At 47.2% G+C, this 25,306-nt stretch overlaps 1 protein-coding gene across 1 annotated transcript in view; it reads right to left on the bottom strand.

Annotated features, from left to right (window-relative positions):
- Positions 1-5,649: 5,649 nt before the first annotated feature.
- The window catches only part of LOC142661036 (exocyst complex component 3-like protein), a 31,262-nt gene continuing 11,605 nt past the window's right edge, over positions 5,650-25,306 (bottom strand). Inside the window, exons 7-13 of the mRNA XM_075838231.1 lie at positions 19,904-20,004; positions 19,668-19,778; positions 18,982-19,123; positions 8,813-8,935; positions 7,444-7,599; positions 6,026-6,150; positions 5,650-5,845 (exon numbers count right to left, since the gene is read on the bottom strand). Of these exons, the coding sequence (XP_075694346.1) occupies positions 5,659-5,845; positions 6,026-6,150; positions 7,444-7,599; positions 8,813-8,935; positions 18,982-19,123; positions 19,668-19,778; positions 19,904-20,004 (945 nt within the window). The 3' untranslated portion in view covers positions 5,650-5,658. The remainder of the gene's footprint in view (positions 5,846-6,025; positions 6,151-7,443; positions 7,600-8,812; positions 8,936-18,981; positions 19,124-19,667; positions 19,779-19,903; positions 20,005-25,306) is intronic.

The following is a 25,306-nucleotide window of genomic DNA, read 5'->3' as shown; positions in this document are numbered from 1 at the left end:
TCATGTCGTCAGTAACGTGTCGTGTCTTGTGTGTCAGGTCGTCAGTAACGTGTCGTGTGTGACAGGTCGTCAGTAACGTGTCGTGTCTTGTGTGTCAGGTCGTCAGTAACGTGTCGTGTGTGACAGGTCGTCAGTAACGTGTCGTGTCTTGTGTGTCATGTCGTCAGTAACGTGTCGTGTGTGTCAGGCCGTCAGTAATGTGTCGTGTCTTGTGTGTCAGGCCGTCAGTAACGTGTCGTGTCTTGTGTGTCAGATCGTCAGTAACGTGTCGTGTCTTGTGTGTCAGGTCGTCAGTAACGTGTCGTGTCTTGTGTGTCAGGTCGTCAGTAACGTGTCGTGTCATGTGTGTCAGGTCGTCAGTAACGTGTCGTGTCTTGTGTGTCAGGTCGTCAGTAATGTGTCGTGTCTTGTGTGTCAGGTCGTCAGTAACGTGTCGTGTCATGTGTGTCAGGTCGTCAGTAACGTGTCGTGTCTTGTGTGTCAGGTCGTCAGTAATGTGTCGTGTCATGTGTGTCAGGTCGTCAGTAATGTGTCGTGTCTTGTGTGTCAAGTCGTCAGTAATGTGTCGTGTCTTGTGTGACAGGTCGTCAGTAATGTGTCATGTCTTGTGTGTCAGGTCGTCAGTAACGTGTCGTGTCTTGTGTGACAGGTCGTCAGTTATGTGTCGTGTCTTGTGTGTCAGGTCGTCAGTAATGTGTCGTGTCATGTGTGACAGGTCGTCAGTAACGTGTCGTGTCTTGTGTGTCAGGTCGTCAGTAATGTGTCGTGTCTTGTGTGTCAGGTCGTCAGTAACGTGTCGTGTTTTGTGTGACAGGTCGTCAGTAACGTGTTGTGTCTTGTGTAACAGGTCGTCAGTAATGTGTCGTGTCTTGTGTGTCAGGTCGTCAGTAATGTGTCGTGTCTTGTGTGTCAGGCCGTCAGTAATGTGTCGTGTCTTGTGTGTCAGGTCGTCAGTAACGTGTCGTGTTTTGTGTGACAGGTCGTCAGTAACGTGTCGTGTCTTGTGTGACAGGCCGTCAGTAACGTGTTGTGTCTTGTGTGACAGGTCGTCAGTAATGTGTCGTGTCTTGTGTGTCAGGCCGTCAGTAATGTGTCGTGTCTTGTGTGTCAGGTCGTCAGTAATGTGTCGTGTCATGTGTGTCAGGCCGTCAGTAATGTGTCGTGTCTTGTGTGTCAGGTCGTCAGTAATGTGTCGTGTCTTGTGTGTCAGGTCGTCAGTAATGTGTCGTGTCATGTGTGTCAGGCCGTCAGTAATGTGTCGTGTCTTGTGTTTCAGGTCGTCAGTAATGTGTCGTGTCTTGTGTGACAGGTCGTCAGTAACGTGTCGTGTCTTGTGTGTCAGGTCGTCAGTAATGTGTCGTGTCTTGTGTGTCAGGCCGTCAGTAATGTGTCGTGTCTTGTGTGTCAGGTCGTCAGTAATGTGTCGTGTCATGTGTGTCAGGCCGTCAGTAATGTGTCGTGTCTTGTGTGTCAGGTCGTCAGTAATGTGTCGTGTCTTGTGTGTCAGGTCGTCAGTAATGTGTCGTGTCATGTGTGTCAGGCCGTCAGTAATGTGTCGTGTCTTGTGTTTCAGGTCGTCAGTAATGTGTCGTGTCTTGTGTGACAGGTCGTCAGTAATGTGTCGTGTCTTGTGTGACAGGTCGTCAGTAATGTGTCGTGTCATGTGTGACAGGTCGTCAGTAAGGTGTCGTGTCTTGTGTGACAGGTCGTCAGTAACGTGTCGTGTCTTGTGTGACAGGTCGTCAGTAACGTGTCGTGTCTTGTGTGTCAGGTCGTCAGTAATGTGTCGTTTCTTGTGTGACAGGTCGTCAGTAACGTGTCGTGTCTTGTGTGTCAGGCCGTCAGTAACGTGTCGTGTCTTGTGTGACAGGTCGTCAGTATTGTGTCGTGTCTTGTGTGTCAGGTCGTCAGTAATGTGTCGTGTCATGTGTGACAGGTCGTCAGTAACGTGTCGTGTCATGTGTGACAGGTCGTCAGTAACGTGTCGTGTCTTGTGTGTCAGGTCGTCAGTAATGTGTCGTGTCTTGTGTGTCAGGTCGTCAGTAACGTGTCATGTCATGTGTGACAGGTCGTCAGTAATGTGTCGTGTCTTTGTGCGTGGCGCTTGCATCCCCCTCCGTTCCTTTTGGCAGGTATGCTAGGTTTAGGTGCAGCATTGTAGGGTCATCTGTAGCAGCTCCGTTTCAGGGGTCTCTTATAAACTAGCTGAATCTCCCGCTGCTTCCATTTTTGTAGTGAGTGACTTTAAAGAGGTTTTCGGAATTCCATTTTTATGTTGTCACTAATTCTAAAGTCTCCTCCACGCGAACTTTCTAATGTTCGCACTAATACCACAGTGCCCCGTTCTCAGCCGTGTCCGGTGGCATCTAGTGATGTACCGCATACCCGTCACATGGACTAGGATCGGATCGTGCTCGCCCAGTATACAGTAGGTCACTTGTCATGTGTACTCTCATAGCGGGGAACGTGCCTGTTCGCTGCACTCTCTGTGGACCAGCCACGCGTGGTTGTTGCCCCAGCACTTGACTTGCTGGCTGATTAATTGAATGAGTGGGGGCAGAGAGCTACACCAGAAAAAAGAGCATGCAAGGCCTCATGGGAAATCTGGCCTCTGCAGAAAGCGGAGTAAACAAAAATGGCCCTCAAGTCATGTCAACAAACAGGCGCGCCGGGAATAACGAGCGGAACGGTAAATCCCAATACTTTTATTAGGAATATTGTCATCAGATTGGCTGCAGTTGGGGAAATGGATTTCTCGATGGTCCTTTTTTGGGGGGGAAACTTGGCAAACCCCTTTAATGCCGTACTGGACCCTGCACTACATCATATGGGGTCGCCTGACCGTGCCAGCGCTGCCTCTTCCTCTTTGTGCCCAGCCTTCAGCTATGTAGATATTTGGCGCTGGAAGTTTCCATGTGAGCGGTTTTCTCCGGTGACTCGGCTGCACATTAGACCGGATCACGCATACATCTTATTGCCGTTGGACTCCCAGGGACTCATCACTCTGCGATACTTCTAACCCTAAAAAAAGAGTACAGCACCAAAAGCTGCTGCACCAGCACCCGGCGTGACTGCAATCTCCCAGTGTCCGATACTCTGACTATAATTCTGCTCATCCTCATAGGTTGGGTGCTTGTAAAGCCGCAGTTATAGCCCTTTTAGGGCAACGTTCACACGGGATATATGTCAAGCAGAAAACCCAGAATGACGAGCGGAGCAGAGAGCTACCCCAGAAAAACAGCGTGCACGGCCTGATGGGAAGTCTGGCCGCTCGTCAAGAGGAATCTAGCTCCAGCCCGGCTTTTTCTAGCTCATTTTCAAAGCACATTTGATTTTTTCAAGTGTTTTCGTGGCGTTTTCTGTGGCGTCCGTGGAATTTTGGCTTGTATGAACTTTACAGTGTATTTCAAGGGTTCGTCTAAGCGCAATACAAGCGCTTTACACGGGCCAATGATCAGGTAAACATTCGTTCATTGGCTGATCTGCTCTCTATGCGGCCAATAAAACGGTGGCTATTCGGCAGCCCCTCTGTGTAATCCAGGAGACGTGCTGCCGACACCATGGAATAATCATAGGAGGCCGTCCCCGTACATAACCGATCACTGCTCCTTGTGAAAGGAGTGAACAAGCGACAAATCAATGATCAGCGCTCGTTTTCACTTTGTAAAAGGACCTGTACTACGAGAAGAAAGTCGTCACTTTTTCATCTGCTCTCTTCAAAATGGGAGATACAGATGGGAAGTTGTTGGGTTACCTGACTAGGCGCCGGCGCCTCTATTCCCCATATACTGGATGGCGCAGGATCGCTGCACGCATTAATGATGGTTTTTAGGAATATTACTCTGACTTTCATACCTTTCCATGTAATCCTGATACCGGTGAGACACCTTTTTAGGTGGTGGTCTCCTATGGGATCGGTCAGATGAGCTGTCTCCGAAATTGCACAGGTCGTCCGCTCTTTCTCTGGGTAAAACTCTGGGCATGGATAGTTTACGCAATGACTGGTATAACATGTATGCAGCAGAGTTATCCCCGCGGGGTCTTGAGACTTTTCTATCAGCACAGGAGCAGGGTGTTCTCCCCCCGGTGGTAGCCTCTACCCAGCTGAGCGGATTGAAGGCAGTGAAAGGGTTAAACCTGGGGTGTAGCTGCGGTTCTAAACACAATGATAAGAAGTCGGCCATTTCCCTGCGTCACATGGCTGCTATACGTGGAGGAGGGGGTGGCATGGGGGGCTGCACATGCACTGGAAGGTCTCGGTCACGTCGCATTTTTTCCACCACGTTTATCCTGCGCGCTCCACGTGTCCAGGGGGCTGAGAGAGAAAAAAAATGTATAAGTATGGAATAGTGTACAAGACTGCGCTAATCCAACCTACGGGAAACCTTAAGCGTCGGCTTTACTGTTGGTTTTCACCTCGGACCCTCGGCTGACGGCACCCCCGGGTACATGGACCTCTGCTGGGAGTCTCATCCGCAACTTCTACATTTAAGATCGCTGACGTTCTAATCATTGTGGACCGCCGTGTCGCTGTCCCTTCCTTCCGTACATTAGGATTTACTGCTGGACTTCCAACAAAATGAGCGCGCTCGCTGTGCAGACAAAACGTAGACCACCTCACGCCGGGCCCGCCACCTAAACCCTGCAGCGCATGCACTAGCACGAGAGTGGAAGAAACATGGCTGCCTCCAAAGTGACCTATTAACCACATTGACGTGATACAGGACAAAACCGGAAACAGGAGGCGTTGGTGGGGGTTGCGTTTGTTTGGATTCTATGTTCAGCGCTTTCTCCTAAGAAACGCTGCAGCTACGTGACCCGCACAGGTTTTCAGGTTCCAGTCACTGACAGTAAGCAAAGATTTTGAAATTGGTGAGGAAGTGAAAACACAAACTGTATTAGAAAGTTGCAGCGCGGTTCACTATTCAATGATGAAGCTTTATTGACAGAACTTTGGACCATTCCTTTACATTTCAGCTTCCATTCAGTTTATCGTTGCGGCTCGATGAGCAGAAAAATGGCTGCAATCCGGACTGTGCGTGGGATAGAATCTACCACCGCGGGGCGCAGGGTAGAAGCTACCACCGGGGGGTGCAGGGTAGAAGCTACCACCGCGGGGCGCAGGGTAGAAGCTACCACCGCGGGGCGCAGGGTAGAAGCTACCACCGGGGGGCGCAGGGTAGAAGCTACCACCGCGGGGCGCAGGGTAGAAGTTACCACCGCGGGGCGCAGGGTAGAAGTTACCACCGCGGGGCGCAGGGTAGAAGCTACCACCGCGGGGCGCAGGGTTGAAGCTTCCACCGGGGGGTGCAGGATAGAGTCTACCATCGGGGGGCGCAGGATAGAAGCTACCACCAAGGGGCGCAGGGTAGAAGCTACCACCGGGGGGCGCAGGGTAGAAGCTACCACCACCAAGGGGCGCAGGGTAGAAGCTACCACCGGGGGGCGCAGGGTAGAAGCTTTCACCGGGGGGCGCAGGGTAGAAGCTACCACCGGGGGGCGCAGGGTAGAAGCTTCCACCGGGGGGCGCAGGGTAGAAGCTACCACCGGGGGGCGCAGGGTAGAAGCTACCACCACCAAGGGGCGCAGGGTAGAAGCTACCACCGGGGGGCGCAGGGTAGAAATAGCAGAACAAGTCATGGGAACAATAGTCACACCTCAGGCACATGAACTTGGGTGGAGGCAGAATGGAGGCGCACGAGCAGGAGCGGCAATACTTATAAAAATGGGCCGGTAGTCGTCTGGAAGAGTCAGAGCTTGACGGTGCATGGTGCTGAGGACAGTGTGACGGAGATCCCGGGTCATATCACCCCGCAGCTCCAACAGCGCCAACACGTGATCATCACTGGAGAGAGAGAGAGGAGACGCCATTATTTCTACCACCTCAGTGTGAAGCGCCATCTGAGCCCGGGCCGTGTCTGCTCCGCCCTCCCATCATCCTCATCATGGCTTCCCCTTCATGAGACCAGTACACCAAGTGGGCGCTGGCCAAGTCTGCCATCATGGACGCAAACACCCCATTTACCTGATATCGGGGAACGCCGCCATTAGTCCCGACACCTCCAGGCTCAGTAGTGAGGGGTCCTTCAGGGCAAACAGTTCCTGGAGTGAGTGAATGAGGGGGACGCAGAGTGCCGACTCCTCCAGACCCTACAACGATGGCAGAAAATATTGTCAATACCAACACAATGCACCGAGGCGTCCACCCCGCGTACCGTGACCCAACAACGATGGCAGCTTCTAGGCTCTTACCTGCACTGCATTTTTGTTATTACACCCATCGGCCATGCTGAGACGACAAGAGCTTCTCCCTGCACCCGGTCTACGCGCTGCACTACATGCCGCTCATTTCAAAACCAATCCTAATACAACTTTGTTGATAAAAACTGTCTCACAGCAACCAATCAGAGCTCAGCTTTCATTTCTGAGACTGCTCTGGTGAAATGAAAGCTGAGCTCGGATTGGTTGCTATGAGCTAAAAAGACCGTTTTACCGTTAGACAATTTTATAAGAGGCCTCTAGTGGTTTACTATCCACCTCATGTACCTGCAGCACTACATCCTACTCCCCTGCACCCCAGTGGTGGACACAGACCGCTCTGCAAGATTAACACCATATCAGTAATTGTTATCCATGAAATGATTACGCTCGGGAATAGTGGACAGATGATGTCTGCTTTATGGTGACACTGGGGCCCCCTGATCTACTGGGCCCCTGTGCAGCTGCCCAGGCATCACCAATGGTATGTCCGCCCCTGCTGCCCCCGTCTGCTATAGTACATCGCTCTCTACACCTTACTTATACTACACTACATCCCACTCCACCTGCACCTCCTGTATCGACTGCATTACATCCTTTCCCACATTATATACTGAAATACATTCTACTACCCTAACCCAGAATTCTGCCGCACGGAGCCAAAATGCGGAAATCTCGTGTGCCACTTTTCTGGAGTGTTTTAAGCACTTTGTATCTCATGAGGAGCGGGTACAACGCTGAGGAAACGTGGACGTGGCTTAGAGGAAAGGGGGCGGCTTAAAATGTGAGAAATTCAGGCAAAAATTGTCTGAAGTAAATGAACCAAAATAAAGTTACACAAGTGTCGAACACGTCTCATCAGATGCCTCATCCAGCGGGCGCCACCGGGACAAGTGTGACGCATTTTCTGTCTGCTCTAAATTTAACACCGTAATAATAAAATCAGTAATATTGTATCTGCTACATTACATCCCACTCCACCTGTACATGATGTATCTGCTACATTACACCCTTCTACATACTACACTACATCCCACTCCACCTGTACATCCTTCTAGTCCATTAGATCATCTCACCCTGTAACTTGTGTACCTCATGCTTCCTCTCAATCACATTCCATTAATGCTTTACTTAATATCTACACTACGTTCCCCTCGATCTGCGTAAGATGATGTATCACCTTACCATCGTGTGCAGCGCTGTGCCGAGCTCCTCTGCATCCAGGGCCATCCTGTGGGCCAAGAGTTGCCTCTCCTCAGGGCTTCGGCAAACAAACTTGCTGTTTATAAGAGCCCGAACATACTCGATCGTCACCATCCTCTCAGTCTGCTCCAGAAGATACTAAGAAGACAGGTCAGCACCAAGAAGAGGACAGGTCATCGCCAAGAAGAGGACAGGTCATCACCAAGAAGAGAGCAGGTCCGCCAAGAAGAGTACAGGTCATCGCGAAGAAGAGGACAGGTCGGCGCCAAGAAGAGTACAGGTCATCGCGAAGAAGAGGACAGGTCGGCGCCAAGAAGAGGACAGGTCGGCGCCAAGAAGAGGACAGGTCATCGCCAAGAAGAGGACAGGTCGGCGCCAAGAAGAGGACAGGTCGGCGCCAAGAAGAGGACAGGTCGGCGCCAAGAAGAGGACAGGTCGGCGCCAAGAAGAGGACAGGTCGGCGCCAAGAAGAGGACAGGTCGGCGCCAAGAAGAGGACAGGTCGGCGCCAAGAAGAGGACAGGTCGGCGCCAAGAAGAGGACAGGTCGGCGCCAAGAAGAGGACAGGTCATCGCCAAGAAGAGGACAGGTCATCGCCAAGAAGAGGACAGGTCATCGCCAAGAAGAGGACATGTCGGCGCCAAGAAGAGGACAGGTCGGCGCCAAGATGAGGGCAGGTCGGCGCCAAGAAGAGGACAGGTCGGCGCCAAGAAGAGGGCAGGTCGGCACCAAGAAGAGGGCAGGTCGGCACCAAGAAAAGGGCAGGTCGGCACCAAAAAAATTAAAGGGCAGGTCGGCACCAAAAAAAACTGGACAGGTTGGCACCAAAAAGAGGACAGGTTAGAACTAAGGACAGGTTAGCCCTGGATCAAATCACAGTGGACTGCTGCTAGGACACCAAGCTCTTCAGGACAGACGCAGAGCGACGCATCCGCTCTACCAGCTCGTTGTCCTCTTCCTATGACAGACAGCGCTTAGTTACTTTATTTTCCATCAAATCTTTCGGAATCTGGAATGGAGCCCCCAGTTGCGAGCACAGCCTAATACTTCTCCGTGCCACTGGATGTGATTCTCAGGCTGTGTTGTTAGGAGTCTCCATCGCAGATTCCGCCAAAAATCTTGGACAAAATAGTGCCGCATGCAACAATATTTTGTCTGGTAAATGACGGAAACCCTTAAAGTGAACAGGTTCCATTGGCCGCAGTTGGTGCCCGTCATGTGATGGATCTGGCGCTTCCGTTATTTTTTGTTATTCTGTTCCTATGATGGAACATAAATAATGAGGCAGATGTGAACAGAGCCTTATCCAGATGCTGGCAGGGGGCGATGTAACATGGGAGGGGTCTGCTCACCTGGAATACTGGGGCTCTGGCCTTGCACAAGTATTGGCTGAAGTCCTCCATCTTGTCACATATGAAACGCACAGTATCAGCGCCGGTTAGCCAGGATCGGGAGGGGATGTCCCTGAATAGAGGCTGCACAGAAATATACAGCAAATAACCCAATTCAAACGTGAAACTTCCCATTAAGTGTCCAGAGCATTTCCCTCCACACGATCACCCATTACTGGTCCCTTACGGTGCTATTAAACGTGCGGCCGAGCCGCCGTGACCGCACATGGATAACCGCTAATCAGCGCGCTGCACCTGTACGTGGCGAGATCTGAAGTGTTAAGAACGGAAGTTAGTGTCAATCCGTGTGCGGTTCAAGGGTGTTGCTAGATCAGGGGCACAAGACATATGTTTACCCTCCCCCTGAAAAAAAAGGTGTATAATATATATAAATATATATATATCTCGGGGATAGCATATCTATAAGACTACGGCCCCTATAGCTACACAACTGGATAGAATTGGATACATTATCTCAGCAGACATCAGACATGAAAGGATTAGAAAGAAAGGCAAAGAAATGGATCCAGCGCTGTGTCCTCCGTGTCGTTAAAATAGGAAACTATTTCCAAGTTTTATTATACAATGAAAAAATAAAAACAACAGCAATGCAGGTAGATATTCCCGGATAAATGGAGGGATTGTGGCAGTGTGAGCGGTGCCTACGCGTCCTTAGTCATGGCTTCTCTCCTGTCTCATTGTCAGTCTAAGACTTTATAGCCAGTCTATTTTTAGCAACAATTGATTGCGGGTCAAAATGGGAGACTCCCAGGTATGCCGTGGAACGCAGATCACTCCCTGCTAGACGAAAACAAGATGATAATGGGCAGGTAAATGAGATCTCTCTAGACCATTTCATAAGTTAACTACTTACGTCCTCCTATACAATTATCATGTCAATTTGTAAGAGTGTAACTGTCCGTGTACCGTCCGCATATATGATGAGTGCGATGTTTATAGAAAAATGGAATAAATGTGAAGTACTTTATTGTTGCAAACTGATTTGGGAAATATTTGCTTAATAAAAGACTGACTGAGAGTGTGTTTATGTAAGAATAAAAAATGATAAGTTCAAAAATTATTATCAATTCGGAAGGAGAATTTATTGGAAATGACTATTTCACTACATTGGGAAACATAATTGGAGTTGGTTTGTATGGAAGGAATCTATACAGTATCATTTATTTTGTGTCCATGGATTTGGTACTTGATACATTTCATTGTGTGTTCCTGTTTGTCCGGAGGCCGCTATAATCAACCAATGCTGCCATTAAATGCCAAACTAATAGGTTGTTCATCATACTTTGATTCTATCTCTATTTATTTCCTTTATAAAGGTATCCCATCCGACGGCCCCGCCAAACTCGGCACTTGGTATGAATAGCGATTTCATTCCAAACATGGAGAACAGTATGAACGGGAGAGAGCGCAGGATATTTGTCATTTATATGAGATCAAGGATGTAGAAAATAACAATAATACAAATCTGAAGTTTGAAATGGAGTTAAATATTATATGTTTGTTTGTACATATCGATCGATCCTTGAACTCACTATAGATCAATCAATCAATCAATCCTGGGTCTGTATACTGAATTTCTGTATTAGATTGTTGGCTGTCAAAGCCATGGTCGTTCAAAGACATGACCTTTTAGAAAAAAGCTCATAAAGGCCATTGGATTTGTTTATTACATTTAATGTATTTGAAATTGATCTCTATTCATTGACTTTATTGGTTTATAATGATATTTTGCAGAGACGTCCCGTCCGACGGCCCCGAGGAGCCCGGTGGACCATGTAAGTAACAATTTTGTTTTGATATAAAAAACATCAAAAACGCAAGATCATAGAATATCTGTGATTTATTGAAAATGTGAACTATACAAGTAATTCCATGTGTTGCTGTATATTTATTTGCATATATCCGTCAATCTTCTGACGACCTCTGAATGAATACAGAGCCTATTTTCTGATAATTGGGACTGTTCATTATCAACCTATTTTTGTTATGCCGAAAAATTCCTTTAGAGAAGTGTTAGAAATAAGTCATATTTTATCATTAATCGATCTCTATAGAATAAATACATTTCAAGTATATTTAAGAAAAAAGTCAATTCTTAAATGGAGCCAGGACCGCTTATTTGGTGAAATATTGGGATGAACTCCTGTTTGTTGTGCAGTTATGAGATATTGAATTGTTGTTTTAGAATTAGGGTTTTTTATTCAATATGTTTGTTCAATAGTGGAACATCAAATCTTTCCTTAGATTAAGGCCATTAGGTGCCCGTGTTCGTAGCCTGTATATCCAGAAGGCCTCTCCGGTGTGTCACATGTTTAATGTCCCCTCCTCCGGTGTGTGTCACATGTTTAATGTCCCCTCCTCCGGTGTGTGTCACATGTTTAATGTCCCCTCCTCCGCTGTGTGTCACATGTTTAATGTCCCCTCCTCCGGTGTGTGTCACATGTTTAATGTCCCCTCCTCCGGTGTGTGTCACATGTTTAATGTCCCCTCCTCCGGTGTGTGTCACATGTTTAATGTCCCCTCCTCCGGTGTGTGTCACATGTTTAATGTCCCCTCCTCCGGTGTGTGTCACATGTTTAATGTCCCCTCCTCCGGTGTGTGTCACATGTTTAATGTCCCCTCCTCCGGTGTGTGTCACATGTTTAATGTCCCCTCCTCCGGTGTGTGTCACATGTTTAATGTCCCCTCCTCCGGTGTGTGTCACATGTTTAATGTCCCCTCCTCCGGTGTGTGTCACATGTTTAATGTCCCCTCCTCCGGTGTGTGTCACATGTTTAATGTCCCCTCCTCCGGTGTGTGTCACATGTTTAATGTCCCCTCCTCCGGTGTGTGTCACATGTTTAATGTCCCCTCCTCGTTTGGGGGTGTGGATTTTTTCAATAGCATATAAAGCTGTTAGTTGATCTATTGTGGGGGTGAACAAAATGTTTTGCCGCATTTGATATGTGTAATATGTTTGGGTTACGAATGTAACCTAGATGTTCAAGTATTCTGGTTTTTAGTTTACGATTGGTGCATCCGATATATTTAAGATCGCATTGTGTGCACTCTACAATATATATTACAGACTCTGAATTGCAATTTATGTCGTTTTTGATGATAAAAGTGTCGGTATTTGTAGAATTCAAAAACACTGTAGTTGGAGTTGCGAACTGGCAAACTTTACAAGGCTTGTTACCACATTTATAAAACCCTTTATGTTCTAACCATGTTGATTTGGGAACATTAGAGCTAAAGAACGAAGGGGAAAGAGAGCTACTGAGTGAGGGGGCTTTGCGTGCCACAAATCTACAGCTTTCCTTGAGAATGTCCGCTAAGATCTCATCTTCCATTAGCATGGGGAGGCGTTTGTTGACAATCTTTTTTATATCGTTGAATTGGTTGCTTTGACCCAAGACCAAGGTGGGTTTATTTGATTCTGGAACGAAGTGTGCGTGTTTTTGTGATAGAAGGAAGTTTCTGGTTTTAAACATGTGACACACCGGAGAGGCCTTCTGGATATACAGGCTACGAACACGGGCACCTAATGGCCTTAATCTAAGGAAAGATTTGATGTTCCACTATTGAACAAACATATTGAAAAAAAAACCCTAATTCTAAAACAACAATTCAATATCTCATAACTGCACAACAAACAGGAGTTCATCCCAATATTTCACCAAATAAGCGGTCCTGGCTCCATTTAAGAATTGACTTTTTTCTTAAATATACTTGAAATGTATTTATTCTATAGAGATCGATTAATGATAAAATATGACTTATTTCTAACACTTCTCTAAAGGAATTTTTCGGCATAACAAAAATAGGTTGATAATGAACAGTCCCAATTATCAGAAAATAGGCTCTGTATTCATTCAGAGGTCGTCAGAAGATTGACGGATATATGCAAATAAATATACAGCAACACATGGAATTACTTGTATAGTTCACATTTTCAATAAATCACAGATATTCTATGATCTTGCGTTTTTGATGTTTTTTATATCAAAACAAAATTGTTACTTACATGGTCCACCGGGCTCCTCGGGGCCGTCGGACGGGACGTCTCTGCAAAATATCATTATAAACCAATAAAGTCAATGAATAGAGATCAATTTCAAATACATTAAATGTAATAAACAAATCCAATGGCCTTTATGAGCTTTTTTCTAAAAGGTCATGTCTTTGAACGACCATGGCTTTGACAGCCAACAATCTAATACAGAAATTCAGTATACAGACCCAGGATTGATTGATTGATTGATCTATAGTGAGTTCAAGGATCGATCGATATGTACAAACAAACATATAATATTTAACTCCATTTCAAACTTCAGATTTGTATTATTGTTATTTTCTACATCCTTGATCTCATATAAATGACAAATATCCTGCGCTCTCTCCCGTTCATACTGTTCTCCATGTTTGGAATGAAATCGCTATTCATACCAAGTGCCGAGTTTGGCGGGGCCGTCGGATGGGATACCTTTATAAAGGAAATAAATAGAGATAGAATCAAAGTATGATGAACAACCTATTAGTTTGGCATTTAATGGCAGCATTGGTTGATTATAGCGGCCTCCGGACAAACAGGAACACACAATGAAATGTATCAAGTACCAAATCCATGGACACAAAATAAATGATACTGTATAGATTCCTTCCATACAAACCAACTCCAATTATGTTTCCCAATGTAGTGAAATAGTCATTTCCAATAAATTCTCCTTCCGAATTGATAATAATTTTTGAACTTATCATTTTTTATTCTTACATAAACACACTCTCAGTCAGTCTTTTATTAAGCAAATATTTCCCAAATCAGTTTGCAACAATAAAGTACTTCACATTTATTCCATTTTTCTATAAACATCGCACTCATCATATATGCGGACGGTACACGGACAGTTACACTCTTACAAATTGACATGATAATTGTATAGGAGGACGTAAGTAGTTAACTTATGAAATGGTCTAGAGAGATCTCATTTACCTGCCCATTATCATCTTGTTTTCGTCTAGCAGGGAGTGATCTGCGTTCCACGGCATACCTGGGAGTCTCCCATTTTGACCCGCAATCAATTGTTGCTAAAAATAGACTGGCTATAAAGTCTTAGACTGACAATGAGACAGGAGAGAAGCCATGACTAAGGACGCGTAGGCACCGCTCACACTGCCACAATCCCTCCATTTATCCGGGAATATCTACCTGCATTGCTGTTGTTTTTATTTTTTCATTGTATAATAAAACTTGGAAATAGTTTCCTATTTTAACGACACGGAGGACACAGCGCTGGATCCATTTCTTTGCCTTTCTTTGTATTCTATACGTGTGCCGACACGAGGACCCGTGCGCGATTCTACACAACTGCGATAAGGTGAGCTGGAGGAACCCTCCCAATACTTTCTCTATGAAAGGATTAGATACAGCGGCTCAGCAGACAGTATCACACATGATAGGCTTAGATACACAGCTCAGCAGACAGTATCACACATGATAGGATTAGATACACAGCTCAGCAGACAGTATCACACATGATGGGATTAGATACACAGCTCAGCAGACAGTATCACACATGATAGGATTAGATACACAGCTCAGCAGACAGTATCACACATGATAGGATTAGATACACAGCTCAGCAGACAGTATCACACATGATGGGATTAGATACACAGCTCAGCAGGCAGTATCACACATGATAGGATTAGATACATCGACTCAGCAGACAGTATCACACATGACAAGATTAGATACAGGGTCCCAGCAGTAAGTATCCCTGTAGTTACCCTCAGGGGCAATGTTGGCATTTCTGGTGCCCCAAGCAAAGTTATGTCTGGGGGCTCTAATCAAAAGCAACACCTGAAGATCGTGCCACCCAGCACCACCTCCCTGCATATACTGCCCAGATGCCCCCCCAAAAATAAAAAGCTTACACTCAACCAGCCCTGTACCCGCGATGAACGGAGCTCCACAGACTCCTCAGCACTGCCGCCTATGAGGTGCTGAGACGTGATCCTTGCGTAAGGCGGGTGCGATCCAGTGATGTCATCACGCCGGCCTCCGCAGGGATCCTGTCCTAGCGTTTTATAGGCTGTAGCCTAGTGAATGGCAGAGCAGGGAGCCGATAGTTTCCTGCTCCACCATAGTATTCAACTATATCTGCGTCCTGAGGAATGTGACAGTCGACAGGGGATCCGGGCCAAATATGTGGGGCTTGGGCCCCGGATGCCTGGTGCTAGCGACGCCGCTTCTGTGGTTATTGCGGCTCGGCTACTAACCTCTGACTACACCCTTAGGCCTAATTCACACCAGCGTATTTCACGTCAATGTTACGCGCATGAAAATCACGCACGAAACACGGACCTACGCAAGTCAATGGGGCCATTCAGACATTCCGTATTTTTCACGCAGCGTGTCTGTGTGTCCAATGTGTGAATCTCACTGCATGTCCTATACTTGTGGGTTTTTTGTGCATCACGCACCCATTGAAGTCAATGGGTGCGTGAAAATCACGGACATCACACGGACGCACATCCATGCGCTGAAAAACACCTCCTTCAGTTTATTTTGCTGATGTGATACGTGTGACATACGCGCGTAAAAACCGCTGACAAGCACCATACACTGATGTCACACGGGACTGCGATGCAGGAAAAATGCTGCGTTTTTTACGTGCGCAAAACGAACACGTCCGTGTGAATAAGGCCTAAGGCTGGGTACACAGTGTGAATTTTTGTTCTGCTTTCAAACTCACCAAGAGAAACACGTCCGAGGAACGCATAATCCGAGGAGCGCATCGCCTGCGCTTTCAAATGCTGCCAAAAGAAACGCAACAAAAAAACGCAATGTGAACGGAGTCTTAGGGCTTATTCATGCGGTGCCGTTTTGGAGCTACAATCAGGAGTGGATTAAAAATAAATAGAAAAGTTGAATCTTTCCGTGATACTTCCGCTGCCTGGTTGTGGCTTCAAAAACTGCACCAAAACGGCACTGTGTGAATCTGCTCTTTCACACATGCAGTTTTGGCCTCAGATCACACATCACAATGCATTTATTTGCCGCGACTTTGCTTAAGTCATGGCAAAATGTTACGTTTTTGCTGCGGTTCGAGGCAAGAGACGGGAGGTCACAGCCTTGGTGCGTCTTTTTCATTAATTGGTTTTTATTACGTTATTGAGAAAACCTACCGATGATGCGTCTTAATAAGGCGGCTTTCACACGTGCAGTTTTGGTGCAGTATTTTATGCAGGTTTTGAAGCCAAAGGAATCTTTCCTCTTTCCTTCCCCTCCTTCTACTATCCACCCAGTAAGGGTTCATTCACACCATGCGGTTGAGCTGTGGTTAGAAAGCGCATAATTCCTTGGATGGTGGATGATGGAAGGTGTAGTCCCCTTACAGTCAGATGATAGTAAAGTAACACCACCATCATTTACCACCCATTATTTCCACTGACCAATTTTCAAATCATTGTGATTATAACAATTAACCAGGGTGGGTGCGGGGACAGGTCCTGGGCGAGGCAGAACGTAATAAATCCTGAACAATAAGGCAAATCCGACCCATATTTACTGCAGGATGCGCGGAGAAATCGCATTTCTGCCACAGATTTGCAGTTTGATGCGCTGCGGATCTGCCCCATTCAATGTGCGCATGGATATCGGCCGGCTTCGCCGTGTCAATAAGTGACGTCACTTATTAATGCAACATCTGTACAAACACGTGAATTACCTGATGAAATAAGTAAAAGGAGAATTTCATGCAGATTTCAGCACGTAAATCCGTGTGAACACAACCCACTACCACAGACCGGATTATTGGTAGAATCATTCAGATCACTAACGAGGATTGGCTAATGTAATATACAGAATAGTACCTGCATGTGTGTGAATGGTCATCAGGCGACGCCATCATAGACCAGAAGTAAATATTATTCATTCTCATTGCCAAGATCTGTGCAGTACGGAGCAGTGGAGATAAGAGAACTGTGATGTGTGATGTCCTGTACTACAGGGAGGAGGAGAGCAGGGAGCAGTGGAGATAAGATACATGTGATGTGTGATGTCCTGTACTACAGGGAGGAGGAGAGCAGGGAGCAGTGGAGATAAGAGACATGTGATGTGTGATGTCCTGTACTACAGGGAGGAGGAGAGCAGGGAGCAGTGGAGATAAGATACATGTGATGTGTGATGTCCTGTACTACAGGGAGGAGGAGAGCAGGGAGCAGTGGAGATAAGAGACATGTGATGTGTGATGTCCTGTACTACAGAGAGGAGGAGAGCAGGGAGCAGTGGAGATAAGATACATGTGATGTGTGATGTCCTGTACTACAGGGAGGAGGAGAGCAGGGAGCAGTGGAGATAAGCGACATGTAATGTGTGATGTCCTGTACTACATGGAGGAGGAGAGCAGGGAGCAGTGGAGATAAGAGACATGTGATGTCCTGTACTACAGGGAGGAGAGCAGGAAGCAGTGGAGATAAGAGACATGTGATGTGTGATGTTCTGTACTACAGGGAGGAGGAAAGCAGGGAGCAGTGGAGATAAGAGACATGTGATGTGTGATGTCCTGTACTGCAGGGAGGAGGAGAGCAGGGAGCAGTGGAGATAAGAGACATGTGATGTGTGATGTTCTGTACTACAGGGAGGAGGAGAGCAGGGAGCAGTGGAGATAAGAGACATGTGATGTGTGATGTCCTGTACTACAGGGAGGAGGAGAGCAGGGAGCAGTGTGGATAAGAGACATGTGATGTGTGATGTCCTGTACTGCAGGGAGGAGGAGAGCAGGGAGCAGTGGAGATAAGATACATGTGATGTGTGATGTCCTGTACTACAGGGAGGAGGAGAGCAGGGAGCAGTGGAGATAAGAGACATGTGATGTCCTGTACTACAGGGAGGAGAGCAGGAAGCAGTGGAGATAAGAGACATGTGATGTGTGATGTTCTGTACTACAGGGAGGAGGAAAGCAGGGAGCAGTGGAGATAAGAGACATGTGATGTGTGATGTCCTGTACTGCAGGGAGGAGGAGAGCAGGGAGCAGTGGAGATAAGATACATGTGATGTGTGATGTCCTGTACTACAGGGAGGAGGAGAGCAGGGAGCAGTGGAGATAAGAGACATGTGATGTGTGATGTTCTGTACTACAGGGAGGAGGAGAGCAGGGAGCAGTGGAGATAAGAGACATGTGATGTGTGATGTCCTGTACTACAGGGAGGAGGGGAGCAGTGGAGATAAGGGACATGTGATGTCCTGTACTACAGGGAGGAGGAGAGCAGGGAGCAGTGTGGATAAGAGACATGTGATGTGTGATGTCCTATGCTGCATGGAGGAGGAGAGCAGGGAGCAGTGGAGATAAGATACATGTGATGTGTGATGTCCTGTACTACAGGGAGGAGGAGAGCAGGGAGCAGTGGAGATAAGGGACATGTGATGTCCTGTACTACAGGGAGGAGGAGAGCAGGGAGCAGTGGAGATAAGGGACATGTGATGTCCTGTACTACAGGGAGGAGGAGAGCAGGGAGCAGTGGAGATAAGGGACATGTGATATGTGATGTCCTATGCTGCATGGAGGAGGAGAGCAGGGAGCAGTGGAGATAAGGGACATGTGATGTGTGATGTCCTATGCTGCATGGAGGAGGAGAGCAGGGAGCAGTGGAGATAAGGGACATGTGATGTCCTATGCTGCATGGAGGGGGAGAGCAGGGAGCAGTGGAGATAAGAGACATGTGATGTGTGATGTCCTGTACTGCAGGGAGGAGGAGAACAGGGAGCAGTGGAGATAAGGGACATGTGATGTGTGATGTCCTATGCTGCATGGAGGGGGAGAGCAGGGAGCAGTGGAGATAAGAGACATGTGATTAGTGATCATTAGTAAGTGATAAATCTTCCAGCGTCTAAACATCTTCACATCATTGTTAAAAACTGGATAACCCCTTGAGGATAAGCACCAATTGTTTGTGCAGATATTCTTCCTCTCAAAATGCAGAGATCAAATGCCCAGACTGGTATAGGACTGGTGGCCCTGCCAACTTTGTGCACAGAGCAGACAGTCCGCTGGGGCAGGACACACACAGACAGGCCGATACTTCCCACCCACTGCCCAGCGTCACCCGTCATGTCAGTCAGTCACCTGGAGATCCGTCTGCAGCTCATCTAGGAGGAGATGACAGGCCTTCCTCTTGGTCTTGTCCAGTGACGTCTGTAAGCAGGGGGTTGCTTTTCTGTACATGGGACCACTGCACTCTTCAGGCTGCAGGAGTGAGATTGTAGAGCTGGAGACAGAAGGGGGTTAACATACCTTAAAATATTGTTTGGCACCTTATGAAATTGGAAAACTCAAAAGGTTAAAATGGCATGGTGTTTGTGCTGTGATGTGTAGGCTACGGGCACAGTAATGGGCAGGGCTGGCTTTAGGTTAGACGGCACCTTGTGTGAAGTTTTCTTTTAGCGCCCCCCACCTGTCATACGGAAAAAAGAGAAGCCTCCTTGACTAAGTAGAGCCGACAAAAGTCGATCACAAGCCTTTAGTTTTTTCACTTATCCACTGGATAGCAGAAAAATGCTAGGGGAACCTGACAGATCGCCAGACTTGGGAGACCCTGGTCACTCGTCCCCCCCACCCGCAAGACGGCGGCTGGGAGGCATTTAAATGGAGCGGAGGCCGCCGGGCGCGGTGGGGTGTAGGCCGCCGGGTGCGGTGGGGTGTAGGCCGCCGGGCACGGTCAGTTGTCGGCCGCCGGGAGCGGTCGGGTGTAGACTAGTTTGTGTTTATCATTTGTCTTAATCAGACCCTTTGAGTCCTCCTTCGGATAATACCTTAAGTCACAGCATCCATTGACGATGGCCAGCAGGTAGAGTGTGTAGTAGGTGGGATATGTCCTGTCCTTCATGTGCTCAATACCATATTTCACGAGCGCCTCTCGCAGCCTATAGAAAACACAATATTCAGGGTCAGATCCAGGACGGTCCATATTTGATCATCTAGTGGTCCCTCATCCGCTCGGACCAGTCTGACTCAGCAGTGACGTCCTGGCTATGCTGCCACCACTCACCAGACCAGAGAGTTCTCCATCTCATGCAGCGCGGCGTTCCTCACCCGATTCACCAGACTCTTCCCCAGAGCGGCCGCCAGCTGCACATTTTCTGTCAGCATCTGTCATAAGCAACAAATCTTTATGCAAAATATTTCACAAGACGTTAAAGGGAAGGTGTCACGAAAATTTTATTTTTTTATATAATATTGCTTTTAGTATTTTATTCAAGTTTTACTTTTTTCTTTTACTTCTCGATGGGCTGCCATTTTTTTTTCATCTCTGTATCTGTCGATTAACAACACATGCAGAGATGGAATACGGCACATACAGCCCCATAGAGAATGCGAACGGGAGCCGTTCCATTCACTGCAGCGTACGCCGTCTGTGTGGGAACGGTGCATGCACCGCTCCCACACAGACTAAAAGGAAGGTCTTTGGCAGAGCGAAATCCGGCACCATTTTCATGTGGACCAGAAGCCGCGGCCGGACAGTAAGATGACGACTTCCGATCGCGGCTTCCGGCCATATGTTCAAGGCAGCGCAGATGCAAGTACTAGGATTGGCGGCAGCAGGAGCAGGTAAGTTATGTTTGTGTATGTGATGTGTATATGTTCGTGTTATACTGTCTGATTACCACTGTATCTAATCCTCCTACACTGTGCATTCGCTCAAAAAATGGTGGCACACAGTGTAGGAGGTTTGAACATTCAACCCCCTCCTTTCTCCCGGCACTAGCCAAAATAAAGGAGGGGGGATTGTGTGAGGACACTAGAGCGAGTGCGTCTACACCAAATTTGCAGCATAAAGCAATGAGGTTGCTTTACCACATGCCAATGCTGCAATTTTGGGAATTGCTCCCTCTAGTGACCAGCACATGGAAATGTTATAAATTAGAATCTAATTTATAATATTTCCTAACTTGTGAAAAAATTAAAACAATGTGTAATCACTTATACACTAACAGTTTAACTGAACAAAATAAATAATTTTCTAGCGACACATTCCCTTTAAACCTCCTCAGATGTGGCCGATGTCGGCTACTGAACCGGCTGAAATAAGGAGCCGCCCGCCATCTTCCTGGTGCCATCAGCATATGAAGTGATAGTGGTGTCAGCCCAGCAGAATATCTCCCAATACTTCATGTATCAGGGTGCAATGGAAGCAAAGCCAAGAAATCCGGTATGGAGACAGATCTGTCCTCTGGAGAGTCAATGAAAATACACAACAAAAAGCTTAAAGGACAATTAAGAGGAAAATATGGAGGAGAAGGCAAGAGAAGAAGTCCTATCTACTAAAGCCCAAATATGCCCCTCAAAAACACACAAATAAACGGCCATAGTGCTGGCTTCTAAGACAGTGGCAGATGTAAAGGTGGCGGCGGAGGCCAGACCTGTTGGAGATCCCATTCCTTAACCATGGACATTATTATGGAGTTGGCCCCTTTTCCGGGTGTTACAGCCCCCACTCTGTTGGAAAAGCTTTCCACAACATTTTGGGGCGTCGGTGGGACATTGTGGAGGTCAGACGCTGGTGTTAGTGAGCCAGACCTTCTCCCCCCATCAGTTTCTAATTCATCTCAAAGGTGTTGTATGGGGTTGAGCTCTGGGCTTTACGCAGCCACTCGAGTGCCTCCACCCCAAACTCCTCACCCCATGTCTATATGGAGCTCATAGTGTACAAAAGGGCCAGAGTCATGCTGAAATAGGAAAGGCCTGCACCGCAATGTCTGAAGCTACGATCTTTGTATGCTGCGGTGTTAACCCTTCAACAGACCCTTCTCCCCAAAAGTTACAGAAGTCACTATGCATTCCCATAGGTAGCGTTCTCCTGTCATCTGCCTAACCCAGAGTCCTCCATCAGATAGCGAGCTGTGATCGATAACTTCAGAGAACGCGCTGCTCCAGAGTCCAGTGACGACGTGCTTTACACTACTCCAGAAGCCACTTGGCATTGTGTATGGGGATCTTAGGCTCGCTCGTAGCGACCAGAGAAACCCATTTCATGAAGCTCAGGACACACGGTTCTGGTGTCATTTTCGGAGGCAGTTTGGGTCCCTGTAATGAGTAATACAACAGATGGTAGGCGATTTTTAAACTCCACGCGCTTCAGCACTTGGCGGCCCCGATTTGTGGCTGAGCGGTTATCACTCCCAGACACTTCCACATAATAGTATTTACAGCGGAGCGGGGAAGGTCAGAAAATGGTATGACCGTGCCACGAGTAAAGTCACTGAGCTGTTCAGGACACTACAATGCGGGTCTGTGGCTGAAACACCTGAACTCCATAGATAGGAGGGGGGTTCACATACTTTTGGCCATACAGTGTATTACACGGCTTGTGCCACCTTGCACATGGACTATAAACATTTAAAAGAGAAGTTTTTGGCTGCACTGTAAAAAATGCATATAAAATATTAAAAATAAATAAAAAAAAAAAGGCTGCAAAAATGTACGCCGTTTGCAATCCAGTTTGTCTGTGCGGATTAAACACATTTCTTTCACAGTTTTCTCGGTATTGGTGGCGTTGTGGTGAGCCGCGGCGTTCCTGACCTCTTGCGTCTGAACTATGGCTTACGTCTGTCTGGAGTTATACTAGGATATTACCCTGGATCTACGACTTGGCAAAGATTGGCCTCAAGGAGGAGCCGCCGCCGGGAATGTTACAGCGGAGCCGCGCAGCAATCACCTACTCACCATTGTGATGCACGGCCGCCTTCCTTCCTTTTCCTCCTGTCAGAGCAATAAGCAACGAGAGACAAGCAGCGCCCGATAAGGTCGTATTTGGTCTTTCTCCTTCTCTCCCTTTTGTTACATAAGATGCAGTGACTTATTTGAATGCCGTGCGGCTGGAGCTCCCCTCATTCAGTAACTAGTTTGTTGGCTATAGCTCCTGATTGAGTCCTGTGATAGAGATCCACTCTGACTGAGCCACGTGCGAGTGAGAAGAGCAACGATATACAAACAAAACCAAAAGACCCGACGCCGAGGGCAATACCCCACATGAAACGCAAAATAAAATAGAAAACAAAATAAGGTAGAACAGGGGAAAATAAACTATGTGCAATAGAAATAATCACAAGGTCACATGTCGGAGTACAAAAGTAATGTAATAGCTCGACAGGTACAAGAAGGTACAATCCGGAGTACGGTCAAACAGTAAAAGGAGTTGGGAGGATGAAAACCATCAATAAAGCTAGAAAACGCTACAGGGACAATCCCTTAAAACGCTATAAAGAGTTAAATAATATGAGAGATCAGAGGAGTGGGAGGAGAGAATCCAAGGTTGTCACCCCATCATATTGGACAGCCTCCAGTTTTCATATATGGCTATTTTATCCGCTCTATTCTTGACCTCGGAAAGGTTTGCGGTCTTCCATTTAGAAGCAATGTGGATACGGGAAGCCAAAAGTATAAATTGAGCTAACTTAAAGGGGGCAGAGCGTAACCCTATGGGCTTGTCTCCTAATAAGCACCTTATGAACGTTGAAGCCTAAAACATCAGAAATGAGTTGACGCATGGAGTCCCAGAATGAACTCACGATGGGACATCCCCACCACGTACGGTACATGGAACCCACAGAGCTACAGAAAGGGGAGGTCGCAGGATAGATCGAGTGAAGCCGCTCAGGTACTAAATAGGTTCTATGGAGAATCTTCAGACGTCTCCGATAAGTTAACTTGCCAACAACCTTCATGTAGAAATCCACAACCGTTTCTCCACTTCTCTAGAGAGTTGACGTTGGACATAGTCCTCCTACTTCATATAAGGTCATTTTTGCCCCTCTGATGGAGAATTTAACAAAGAGTATACACAAGAGACAAAACCACAAAAGTATACACAAGAGACAAGGCCCAATCCTCCCGGAGAATCTAGAATAAAGCGTTCCAGAACAGAGCATGAAATGGATGGTACATTCCCTATCGTAGAACGCCAAAACGAAAGGAGCTGTACTAGTCTGAACTCCTCGCTCAGAGGTGGTTAGAGGAGAGGAGATTACCTTTGGATTTAAAAAAATTGCCAATTTAGTAAGATTGTGGGAACGCCACTCAGAAAGTGGGATTTTTTAATAGGGTGGGGGGGGGGATGTGGGGATATTGTAGATTGCAAATTATGTTTAAAACGTACAGCCCTCCACAACAGTAGAGAGTAGTCCAGGAAAGTGGAGCGAGGAGTTCAGATTCCAAACCCACCCATTGAGGAACGTCTCGAGAAGTATCAACAAAAGTTGTGCCAACCTAGCAGCCCTAGAATATTTAATACAATACGGTAAAGAGAAACCCACCACAAACATGATTGGGGCTCGGATTCTAGGTCTTTTTCCCACCCAAACAAAGCGCGACATATCTTGTTAAAGTTTCTGGAGTACAGACATTGGGATGGGAATGGATAAAGTTCTAAACAAAGAGAGTAAACGTGGGAGCATTACCATCATGACAGAGTGTCCGTCCAAATCATGGCAGCAGGTAAGAATCCCATGTTCGGAAATCTTGCTGAATGGAATACTGGGAAGTTGGCAACATATAAATCCTCCAATCGAGGAGTCAAAGCCCCCCCAAGATAATGCAATCGCTTGGAAAAGTTACAGAACAGAACCTCGGATTTGGATGCATTGACAGTATAATGCCCCCATAGCTGCCCTCCACACAGTATAATGCCCCCATAGCTGCCCCCACACAGTATAATGCCCCCATAGCTGTCTCCACACAGTATAATGCCCCCATAGCTGCCCCCACACAGTATAATGCCCCCATAGCTGCCTCCACACAGTATAATGCCCCCATAGCTGCCCCCACACAGTATAATGCCCCCATAGCTGTCTCCACACAGTATAATGCCCCCATAGCTGCCCCCACACAGTATAATGCCCCCATAGCTGCCTCCACACAGTATAATGCCCCCATAGCTGTCTCCACACAGTATAATGCCCCCATAGCTGCCTCCACACAGTATAATGCCCCCATAGCTGCCTCCCACACAGTATAATGTCCCCATAGCTGCCCCCACACAGTATAATACCCCCATAGCTGCCTCCACACAGTATAATGCCCCCATAGCTGCCCCCACACAGTATAATGCCCCCATAGCTGCCTCCACACAGTATAATGCCCCCATAGCTGCCTCCACACAGTATAATGCCCCCATAGCTGCCCCCACACAGTATAATGCCCCCATAGCTGCCCTCCACACAGTATAATGTCCCCATAGCTGCCCTCCACACAGTATAATGTCCCCATAGCTGCCCTCCACACAGTATAATGTCCCCATAGCTGCCCTCCACACAGTATAATGTCCCCATAGCTGCCCCCACACAGTATAATGTCCCCATAGCTGCCTCCACACAGTATAATGCCCCCATAGCTACCTCCACACAGTATAATGCCCCCATAGCTGTCTCCACACAGTATAATGTCCCCATAGCTG

This window comes from Rhinoderma darwinii, chromosome 9 (assembly GCF_050947455.1).
Source record: "Rhinoderma darwinii isolate aRhiDar2 chromosome 9, aRhiDar2.hap1, whole genome shotgun sequence".
NCBI classification, from domain to species: domain Eukaryota; kingdom Metazoa; phylum Chordata; class Amphibia; order Anura; family Rhinodermatidae; genus Rhinoderma; species Rhinoderma darwinii.
Note: the sequence above shows the minus strand (reverse complement) of the source record. Positions and strands in the feature narration are given on the sequence as shown.